The sequence below is a fragment of the Vombatus ursinus genome, unplaced genomic scaffold, assembly GCF_900497805.2.
Source record: "Vombatus ursinus unplaced genomic scaffold, bare-nosed wombat genome assembly UNPS02014804.1, whole genome shotgun sequence".
Taxonomy (NCBI): Eukaryota; Metazoa; Chordata; class Mammalia; order Diprotodontia; family Vombatidae; genus Vombatus; species Vombatus ursinus.
The window spans coordinates 3804135-3816166 of NW_020954582.1; the positions used below are offsets into that span (position 1 = coordinate 3804135).

The window sequence follows — 12032 nt, forward strand, 5'->3', positions numbered from 1 at the left end:
GGGACATATCATAGCATCCATCTCATTAAGGGTTGTTGTATCACCCCTCCTAGATTGTAAGCTCCCTGAAGACAGTGGTCCTGTCCTATTGATACCATCACTACCTTCTGCCTCCTGGCATATAGCTCTGGGCATCCTTGTGCTAAACAATGAATGATTTTTCAATGAATGAATGATGCTTTAGAAATGTTGACACATTGAAAATTGAGGTTTTAATGATCTATGAAAAGTTGAGGGAACTAACAAAGAAAGTAGATTGTCTCTTCATGATGTCTACATTCCTTCAAGAGGCCCAGGAAGAAATCCATCTATATCTCATGCCCAATATCACTTGAATTATATTTTTAAAAGTTTTTCTAAGCCAAAGTGAGAGTGGCAAAGTGGATAGAGAGCTGAGCTCTGATTCAAGAAGAATCCATTGGAATGTAAACTCCTTGGGGCTAGGGATGATTTCACATTTGGGTTTATAGCCATAGGGAGTACAGTGCCTGGCACATAATAGGCACTTAATAAATACTTGATGATTGTTGGACGGATCAAAAACACTATTTCAGATGCTAACCAGCTATGATCACAGTCAAGGCACATAACCTTTCCAAGCCTGTTTACTCATCTGTAAGATGGCAGTAATAAGAGTATTTGCCTTCAGGGATATTATCAGGCTTAAATGAGATAATATACTTAAAATGCTTGGTCATTGTGAGCTACTGTAATTACAAAAGGAAATCTTGAGACCTTTAAAGGCTAAGATCATGAATTAAGCTCTCCATTGACTCTGAAAGGGCATCTAGCTCGGTCTCTGTTTTACAGATGAGAATACTGAGAGGTCAAGGGACTTCAAGGTCTCATACATAGGTAGGGAGTTTCTGAGCCAAGATTTGACCCACCTCCCCCGACTCCAATCCAGCACCGTTCCCAAGTACTGAGCTAATTCCACTCCCACCCCATCCCATTCCAATAGATTGCTGGAAGCTAAAACAAAACACAGAATATTCTATTGCTTCTGAGAAAATGACATCTTTTAAAAAAATGGCACTCTCATCTCATCTCATCTCTTCCTTCTAGGCTAGGTTTACACATTTTAATAGGGTACTAATTACAGGCACTAGAAACAGAAGCAGACTACAAACCCCAGGTTGTTTTGTCATGTTGTCCTCATCCAGAGACTGCAGGAATCTTGATTCTGAGTTGGGGGGAAAGGAAGCAAATTCATGTCAAAGCAATACCTCACCACCCACACCAGGGATTGTTTTTTAACAATCCCAAACCACAGGGAGCTGGCAGTCACATTTACATTTCTACTCCTCCTTGCCTCTGACTGATAATATCAAAAAAGGAAAAGCTATAGGATCAGAATCCAGTTTCTTTATCATTTGTGTGACTTGAGACAAAGACAGCTGTCACAGAGACAGCTACTTTTTCATTTGTCAAATGGCATCAGAAAGTAAGGAGGAAGCCAGAAGCAGCCTGATGTTTGGGGGGCTAGGTAGGAAAGTCTTACCTCCAAAGTCTGCCACTACAGCATGGCCATCTTCATAAAGGAGAATGTTGTGGCTGGAAGAAAGGACAGTCTTTTAATCAAGTCATTTTTTCTTCTACTTGCCCTCATTGAGTTATCATGAGGAAAGCATGTTATAAACCTTCGAGTGCTATATACAGATGGCCACGGTTGTTGGCTCTCTATGGAAGAGGGATTAGATTGGTTTGGCTCTGTCCTAAAGACCAAACAGCAGTGATGGGCGGAAGTTACAAAGGGGAACTGTGACATGATGTCAGCAAGCTAAAAACTCTTCCTAACAGTTATCTCAAAGTGGAATGGGCTGCCACCGGGAAAAAGTGTGTTCCCCCACTATAAAGGTCTTCAAAAAAGAGACTAGATGAATCTTTATTGGTTATGTAGTAGAGAGGATTTTTGTTTAAGTATGGAATGGACTTACTGGACTGGGGAATCACTTCCAACCTTGAGATTCTGGGAGTAACTGTTAGTATCATTAGCTCAGTAGTAACTTCAAGGAGGCAGATGGGTGACACAATGGATAGAGCACTAGGGATGGAGTGTTCAAATTCAGCCTCTGCAGACACTTACTATCTGTGTGGCCATGGGAAAGCCACTTAACCTCTGTATGCCTCAGTTCTCTCATCTGTAAAAAAGGGAAAATAATAACACCTACTCCCCAAGGTTATTGTGAAGATAAAATGAGCTAATCTTTGTAAAGGGCTTAGCCCAATGCCTGGCACATAACGGGTGCTACATAAATGTGTATTCTTTCCCCCTCCACTCATTTATACATTCATGCCCTCATTTCATAAACATTATTAAGGGACAACAATAGAACCAGTAATGAGAGGGCAGAAGAGGAATGGGTGGTCTTATTCCATGGGGTGTGTAGGATCAAGAGAGAAAATGAAAAGTCATTCTTAGTACCACAGTGGGCTAACCTGGGGAGAATGACCAAAAATTAGTCAATCAACCAGCATTTATTATGCACCTATTAGGTGCCAATCAGGCACTGTGATAGGTGCTGGGAAACAGTGACCTAAATGAAACAGTGTCTGCCCTTAAGGAGCTTATATTCTATTGGGGGAGAGGATACACACACATAAGTATAGGCAAAAGATTTTCAAGATAAATACAAGGAGGTTTTTGAGGAGGACAAGGCACCAGCAACCAAGTGGAAAAGGAAAGAGTTATTATAGAAGGCAGCATTCCTGTGTTAAATCAAACAACAAGCATATATAAAGTGCCTACTATGTGCTAGACGTTGTGCTAGATACAAAGGGAAAAAAGCAAATTATTTCCTGCCCTCAAAAAGCTTACATTTTAATAGAATAACCAATAAACCAATTCTTTCTGATCCAAGAGGTCAAAGAGAAATCAGTGTGACATCTCAGATAGAGTTCTGGTCTTGGAGTCAGGAAGACCTGTGTTCAAAACCTGCCTTTGACACTAACTTGCTGTGTGACCATTAGTAAGTGAATCATTTAACCTTTCTGAAATGAACTTTCTACCTGGAAATTGGGGAAAATAATGTGTATTCAGCAGCCCTCCAAGGGTTGCCATTAGACAAAAATGAGATAAGGAATGTAAAGCAGTTTGCAAACCTATAAACCAAAGCTATATAAATGTGAGCAGGCATTAAGCCCTTCCCAGAAATCTCCAAGGATAACCTGCAATCAACCAATTTCAAGCAGAGGATGCCTCCTCGGAAAAGTGCTTGGGATATAGTAAATGCTTAATAAATTCTTGATGAATGATTGGTTTATATTGACAAGAATATTGTTACCCAATGTAATATTCCCTTCCCTGCCAAAAGGGCAGACTGACAGAAGGAAAGTCCCTCCCTCTGAACAATCCTAGTGATGTCAGAACTCAAGCAATGTCCCTGAATTCCTACTTATTAGGCATTGACTCTCAATTTTGTGGAGCTGAGCCCCACCCTGGGATCTTACCTTGTAAACAAATCTAGCTTAGGCTACATCACAGTTATGGAAAGTCCTTGCCTCTCTCATGAAAAGTAAAATAACCAGAATGAAATGACTTTTCTTGCTCAGATTGCTGAGGGTGGCTGGTGCCTCGTGACCAGGTTTCACTCCATATATCAACACCCCCCCCCCCTTTTCCTCCTTCTGAAAGCATGAAAACCTTTTCTGTGAGTTTTCTTGTTCCACATCCATGTACTCAGATATGGGTGACTCAGGGTTGCAGGCTGGAGGCCCTTCTTATCTTGATTAAAGATGCCTTTTCCTCCTCTTATGAGTGATTTGTTCCAGGACTAAGACTATCCATTGGCTTTCTTTCCATGCCACAAGAATAACGTTTTGTTTGCTTTGGTCTGAACCAGAAGATGACCATGCTTACTTCTCTTTTGAGCACAATGACTTGTGGAACTTAGGAGCCATTAAATGGTTCACGTGACTTCTCTTTTGTCTTATACTGAGAGCGAGAAGAGAGCTCAGAAGCCATCTATTCCCCCCCCCCCCCCCCAATGTGATAGAGAGGAAGTCTGGGGAGGTCATCACACAGACAGGGAGAATCAGAGGTGGGACAAGAAGCCAGGTCTTCTGGCTTCAGAGCCAATGTTGTTCCAATAAAGCCTCCTAGAAGATAGAATCAATCCCCATCAGAGACTTCTGTATTTTACAAAATCCTCCAGTCACAGAATTGAAAGTGACTTTAGTGGTCTTATGGTCTGTTCCTCCCTAAAATGTGAAAGCTTTTTATAACTTCCCTCTAAAATCTGTGACTTGGAGACCTCCTGGTGATGTTGGGAGGAAATTGCCAGTGTAGAGAGAGACTCTTTTCTCTTCTCCCACTCAAAGCTGTCCACGTTTCATCCCATGACTTTCTTGCCACTCCCTCCTTCCTGCTGCCTGGATGGAAACTAATCACTTCCCATACCATCCCATGGGAAGGAAAGGAGACTCATAATTTTCATTGCGACCTTCTGTCCTCTTCCCCTTTCCCAGTGGTGGTAGGCTGGGCCCCTCTAAGCCCCACCTTGAAGAAAGAACCTGACTGCTCACACTGCTTGGAAGAGCAATCACTCATTACAAATTATTTTTCTTAGAAGATAGAGGACCAAAGTTTTTGCACAAACAAAATCAGTGCAGCCAAGATTTAGAGGGAAAGCAGGAAACTGGGGATTTTTTTTGCAAGTTCCTCTGATAAAGGCCTCATTTCTCAAATATATAGAGAACTGAGTAACATTTACAAGACTACAAGTCATTCCCCAGTTGATAAATGGTCAAGGGATATGAACAGGCAGTTTTCAGAAGAAATCAAAGCTATCTATAATCATATGAAAAAAATGCTCTAAATTACCATTGATTTGAGAAATGCAAATGAAAACAACTCTGAGATCCCACTCTACAGCTATCAGATCAGCTAATATGACAGAAAAGGAAAATGAGAAATATTGGTGGGAATGTAAAAATAGGGACACCAATACATTGTTGGTCGAGTTGTGACCTGATTCAACAACTCTGGAGAACAATTTGGAACTATGCCCAAAGGGCTATTAAACTATGCTTACCTTTTAGCTCAGCAACACCACTACTAGAGCTGTATCCCAAAGAGATCAAAGAAAAGGGAAAAGGATCTACATGCACAAAAATATTAAAGCAGCTCTTTTTGAGGTGGCAAAGAATTGGAAACTGAGGGGAATATCCATCAATTGGGGAATGACTGAACAAGCTGGAGTGTATGATTATGGTAAAATACTATTATGCTGTAAGAAATGGATGAACGAGATGATTTCAGAAAAAAAAAACCTAAGAAGACTTATATGAACTGATACAAAGTGAAGTGAGCAGAACCAGGAGAACATTGTACATAGTAGCAGCAATATTATATGATGATCAACTGTGGATGATTTAGCTATTTTCAGCAATACAATGATCCAAGACAATTCCAAAGCACTGATAAAACATGCTATCTACCTCTAAAGAAAGAACTTATAGAGTTTGAATGCAGATTGAAGCATTTTTTTACTTTATTATTCTTGGGTTGTTTTTTTTTTTGAACAGTGTTTTCTTTTGCAACATGGCTAATGAAGAAATATTTTGCATGACTGCACATGTAAAATCGATATCAAATTGTTTGCTTTCTCAAGGAAGGGGAAGAGGGAGGGAGGGAGATAATTTGGAACTCAAACTTTAAAAAAAAACAAATGTCGAAATTTTTGTTTACATATAACTGAGAAAAAAATAAAAAAATAAATCAGTAAAAAAGGAAGATAGAAGACACCTAAGCCTATGACTTGCCCTGATATTGTATCCTAAGGTCTGTTGGGCCTCATGATCTGTTCTGTAGCTACTGACAATGACTTGCAAGTGAACCCTAAGGACCCCTGGCCTTTGCCATTTGGACATCTGGTGCACCCTTAGAATTTCCAACCATACTGCAAGTGAACACTCCAATGTGTGTTGTCTTCTCCAGTTAGAGGGTGAGTTCCTCTCCTTGAGAGCAGGGACCATCTCCCTTTTCTATTTCTATCCTGGAACACAGAATAAATAATAGTTGGCAATAATAAAACCAACTATTGCAAATATTATTTTTTTTTATCTTCACAACAACATTGGAGATAGGTGCTATTATCATCTCCATTTTATAGATGAGGAAACTGAGGCAGACAGAAGTTAAGTGACTTGCCCAGGATCATGCTACTAAGTGTTTGAATGCAGGTTCGAATAGCACAGTTAAATCCTTAATAAATGTTTTTTCATTGCTTCATCAGGGACTACTCTGATGCCAGTAATTTGATGAACTAATTTTTGAAAGCTCGCAGAGATAAATTGCTGCAAATAAGGAATCCTAAGTGATTCTATGGGTAAGATACACAGAAAAGACCATGGGTTCTAGGTACTTTCTGTTCCCACAGTATCTGGGATGTCTTCCTCAAATGCTTTTCTGTGTATTTGGCACTAAAAGCTGTTATTCTCCCCAGGGGATAAAAATTATAGATCTAAAAATAATTCAAAAGCTCACACTATAATGAAGAAACATGAGAAACATTGTTAGGTAATACAGGGTTAAGACAAGGATGTCTCACCACTGAAATTTGACAGGAGATTCTGGTGATGAGAAAAAAATTAAAAACATAAACACAAAAAACAGAGATAAAATTATTCTTATTTGCCACCAACATGATGGTTTGCTTAGAAAATCCCAGAGCATCAGCAAATAAATTAAGAAATTAATAATTTAATAAAATAAGAAATTTAATAAAACAAGAAATTAAGAAAGCAAACTAATTTCACAAAATGACCACTGTTTCTGTGTATCAATTAAAAAAAACTGGAGAAAATGACAGAAAGGGGAATACCACTCAAACTAAGTCAAAAAAAATCTATAAAATTTTTCAGAATCAGTTTACCAAGATACTCATGGTCCATAAATACAATATAAATACAGCATTTATTGCAGAAGCAAAGAGCACAATGACAAATTGAGACCAATTCACTGCTCATGCTTAGGCAGTTCCAATACAATAAAAATGATAATGCTAACACATAGTAACATTCAGGGTTGGTGCCATTCTAATCACAACACTTTAAAAGTTGAAAATGTAAGTCCCAGGCTTTGCCAACTATGTTGTCTCCCCCTCTAGCTGCTGACAGGCATGTGGGAAAGTCAGTGTGTTGCAAATCTGCAGGGGTCTGTCCTCTCCCCAAGTACACACTCCAGGCCCCCTCCTTCTCTAATCCCCACTATCTCATTTACCTATGGTACAAAGCCTCTATGTAAAAAAATGTAAAAAAATTATCCTAGAGAAGATAATGACACAATTTGTTGAAAGCAACACATGATCACAACATATATCAAATAGCGTTATAATTTCTCCCAACCATCCTTTCTTCTTTATTTCTCTCTCGAGTACCTCCCTCCTTCTAGTCCCCCAGGTTTGTATCTTTGGAACCATCTTCATATCTTTTATCTCCCACACTTCTCACATCAATCTCTTATTAAATTTTATCGAGTCTGCTATGATGACCTTCTGACTTCTGCCCTCTCCTCTCCGACACCAGCCCTCCTGGCTCAGGCCCTCATTGCCTTTAACCTGGACCTGATCTCTCCTTCTCCATCACTCCCCTCTCCGTACAGCTTCCAAATTGATCCTATAGCACAGGCCTGGCCATTTCACTCCCCTGCTCAGGAGCTCTCATGTGGCCCTCTTGTCTCTAGGATAAAATAATTCCCCTTGTCTTTGCCCTTAAGAGCCCTTCCCAGTCAGCCTCCAGCCTTTAGCACCACTGCTATCTGTCATGCCCTCTTTGGTCCTGCCCACCTGGCTTTTCAGCCATGCCCATCTATGACATTCGAGCCTTGGTCTCGGTGCCTTTGTCTTGGCTGTCCCTTATGCCAGGAGAACATTCTATCCTCCCCTCTCCTCAAGGACTCCTTAAATGTCTAAACTCAGTTCAGGTGTCCCTTCCACAAGGAGCCCATCCCAATTTCCCAGCCACTTGTGTCTTCTTTCCCCCTTCCCCCATCCCCTGAAATGCTTTTCTCTATATTTTGTATTTCATTGTCTATGAACAGTGTTGTTTCCTATTACAAGCCACTTTAGGCCAAGGACTTTTTTTTTATTTCTATCCTTGGCCCTTAGCACAATGCCTGTCTGATAGTTGGGTCTAAAGAAATGTTTGTATAATTGAATTAAATTGAATGGAATTGAGCTGATGAACAAAAGTAGAAATGAAAGCGTAATAGCTCTTTCAGATGTCAAACTATATTATGAAGCAGTAAACATGGAAACAATTTGGTATGGGTTAAAAAGCCGAACATTACATCAGTGGGACAGGCTACGTAAGAAACAGAAACAATCCAACTGAGTATTTGAAATACCCAAGAAAATAAATGACTTAAGGGAGGATTTGATGAAATCTATTGGGAATAGTGGAAAGCAGCTTGGCCTGTAATAGTTTAGATGACTTAGGTGGTACAGTGGTTAGAGCACTGGGCCTGGAGTCTTAAAGACCTGAATCGGAATCCCACCTCAGGCCAACGTTATCATGGGCACATTGACTGGGTATCTCTGGGCAAGGCTCAGGCTCAGCTTCTTCATGTGCAAAATAGGCTAATAATAAAACGTGTTTCACAGGGCTGTTGTGAGAATTAACATCCGGAAAGCTCTTTGCCAGGCTTAAAGTGTTGCATACATGGCGGCTGCTGTTGTTACCATCACTCAGACAACAGACCACCACAAGTTTGAATTGATTTACAGCCAGAATATAAAAAGTCATCTGATTGAAAGAATCAGGAGCATGGAAGGAGTTATTCTGTGAATGGGAGAATTCTTAACAGCGCAAGGTAGGAGTGATCCAAAAGAATAAAATAGACCATGTTGATGATAGCTTTTGGGCATCCATGTGGCAGAGTGGAAGGAAAGCTGGCCCTGGCCTTAGGAAGATGAGGGCTCAAGTCCCACTCCTGACACATACTGGGGATGGGCCCATGGGCCAGTCACTGCCCTTCAGTGCTCTGGGCAATTTCAAGATATTTAAATCGGGTTGTCTATATTGCTAGAGAGAGTTTCTTTACCAGGAGTTCCTTTCACCAACAACACATTATAAAGCTTTTGCATGAGTAACGTCAGGGCCACTTGGATAAGAAGAGATATTGTCAACTGGTGAAAAATCTTTGTATCAAACAAATATCTGTGATTTAAAAAAACACTGGATTTGCTTTGATATCCCCTTTGCCTCCTTGGCACTCCCCCCAGTTCAGGGCTGTCTCAGTGCCCATCAGAGATTGCCTGGCAGCAGGAAGACTCAACAGCATGGGAGCAACCCCGTCTTCTTGCCTTCCCTCTTTATCTCCCTTGCCTAGAACCTCTCTAGGATATTTGATAGCTCATAGAGCATGGATGAGATAGAAGTCACCCACATTATTTATTCCTATGATGAGTGCTGCCTAAGTTATCATCTGCCTTGCATGTATGCCCTATGGTCCCCCAGAGCTGACATCTGACTTAGTAATGTAGCCTCCAGACCCCCGAGCCTTGCCTTCTGCCTCCCTGAGGAAAATTTAGTACTCACAGGCCTTTCCATCTGCCCCCTCACTGAATTTTCTTTTGTGCATCTCCCACAATTAGAGTGAAAACCCTTTGGAAGCAAGGGCTGTCTCACTTTCTCCATGTATGACCCTAACACTTAGCACAGTCCTTGGCACACAGTAACTGATTAATACTTTTTGTCTCATCCATTCATCCATTTATTTTCTTCCTATTCAAATACCTTTCTTTGTTAAAATGAAAGGCTCTTTGGGGGAGGGGATAGGAGGTATATTTGGAAATTACAGTGATATAAAGACAAAAGGCATTCATAGAACTTAGGTCATAGAGGGCAGAAGAAAGACTTGTAGAAGAAAGTACCTTAGAGGTCATTGAATCTTACTCTGCCTCTCTCATTTGACAAATAAGCAAACAGGCCCAGACCAGGAAAGTGATTGGAAAGGTACTTGTGGTTGGAAAACTAGAAAAGTCTTAGATTTAGTGACTTCACAACTCTTAGAAGAGTAGCCAGGGAATGGTGACGAATGAAAAGTACAACATAAAAGAAGAGGCTGGTTCCCCTCTTAGAAGGAAAGGCAATTAAAGAATTTTCAGGGGTGTCAAGTACAATTCATTATTCTTTAAAACAACATTCATTTCTTTGTTTATTTATTCAAACATCTATTATCTCACCCCCCATAGCCCTCCCCTTCAACTTAACTACAAACAAGGAAAGAAATCCTCATTACAAATATGTGCAATCCAACAAAACAAATTCCCTCCTTGCCCAAGTCCAAAAATGAATTTCTCCTTCTGCATTTTGTATGCATCACTTCTCTAGAGTGACATGGGTGAAACAATTGGTCTTTAGTCCTCTGGACTCAGGAGTTCCGTTGCAATGACCAGAGCTCTAAAGTCTTCCAAAGGTATTTTTCTCTATAATATTCTTGTCTCTATATCTTGTCTTTTCTATATGAATTGTTTTGCTTATGCTCACTTCAATCTGCATCAGTTCATAGAGGTCTTCTAAGTTTCCTCTACAACACTTCATTTCATCATTTCTTATGGGACAATAATATTCCATTGTATTCATATACTACAAATTGCTTAGCCATCTTCCAAGAGGTGGGGAGTGCCTTAGCTTCCATTTGGGGCTATATGTATTTTTGCACACACAGGCCCTTTTCCTCCTTGGATCCCTTTGAGGTATAAGCCTAGTATGGTGTGAAGATGTATTCACAGTTTAGTAGCTTTGGCGCACCATGCCAAATCACTCTCCAGAATGGCTGGACCAATTCATAGCTCCACTAAGGGAGCCCCAAGGGCCAATTTTCCCATACCTCCTGTCTTTGTCATGTTCCTGTTTTTTTTATGTTTGCCCAAATGATGGCTATGGTAGAGAACCTCGGAGTTGCTTTTATTTGAGTTTCTCTAATTGCATTAAGTATTCTTAGAACAAAGAGAAATCCAACCAGAAGAAGGATTCTTTTCCTTTTCTCCTTTTCTTGCTGCCTCCCCTTCCTCCCCTTCCTAGAATCTCTTCCTCTTTCCTCTTTTCCTTTAGTCTTCTTCCTGTCCAAGGTCGACGCCGTATGTGACCCCTTTGTCCTCCATCTTCTCCAGCAGAGTGCAGCATCAATCACTTGCCACCCCCTCAAATCCTCAATCTCCTTATCTAATGGGTCCTTCTCTGCTGCCTTCAAACACGTACATATCTGCCCTATCCTAAAAAAACAAACACAAAAAACTTCCTCAGACTCTATTCTTCCCTCAAGACATTGCCCTAAATCTTTCCTATTTTTCTCAGCAAAGCTTCTAGGGGAAAAAAAAAAAAAGGTCTATACTTGATGTTTTCTCTACCTCTTCTTTAACCCTTTGCAATGTGGCTTCTGATTCCATCACTCAAGTGAAACTGCAGTCTCCCAGGTCACCAATGAGCTCGCCTGTCCTGCTGCTTCTCAATCTCCTTTGCCCATCTATCAGGGGTATCGAATGTGGCCCACAGATCTGCATGGGGCTGACAACCCTCCCAAGTGTGGCCCAATCCACATTAAAATAGAAATGGAAAATATATAACAATATAGATAAAAATACAATAAAACACAGTTAACGCTAATATGTGGTTTTCCAAATCAATATGTCACAGGGATGCTTAGGATGGCTTGGTGGCCCCCTTCGAATTTGAGTTTGACACCATTGATGTAGATAGTATTCTCTCATTGTGACTGTTTCCCAAGGATCTGTCTTGCCTTTTTCTTCTCTTCTCCCTCATCAGCTCCCGTGGATTGACCTACCATCCCACAGCATATGACTCCAAGATACCCAGCCCCCTCCTCTCTCCTGAGCCTTGGTCCTGCATCACCTGTCACTTATTGGACATTTGATGTGCTGGAGACATTTAAAGTCAATATGTCCAAAACTGAACTCACTAACTTCCCCAAAACTATCTTCTCTTCCACATTCCTCTACTTCTGTCAAATACACCATCATCCTTTCAGTTTTGATTACATTAATATACCACAACTTGTTCAGCCATTC

The 12032-nt window shown here is 40.6% G+C and overlaps 1 protein-coding gene across 1 annotated transcript in view; it reads right to left on the minus strand.

Moving 5' to 3' along the window:
• The window catches only part of LOC114051689 (serine/threonine-protein kinase TNNI3K), a 336380-nt gene that overhangs the window by 98369 nt on the left and 225979 nt on the right, over positions 1-12032 (minus strand). Inside the window, exons 18-19 of the mRNA XM_027874115.1 lie at positions 1502-1554; positions 1131-1183 (exon numbers count right to left, since the gene is read on the minus strand). Coding sequence (XP_027729916.1) covers positions 1131-1183; positions 1502-1554 — 106 coding nt within the window. The remainder of the gene's footprint in view (positions 1-1130; positions 1184-1501; positions 1555-12032) is intronic.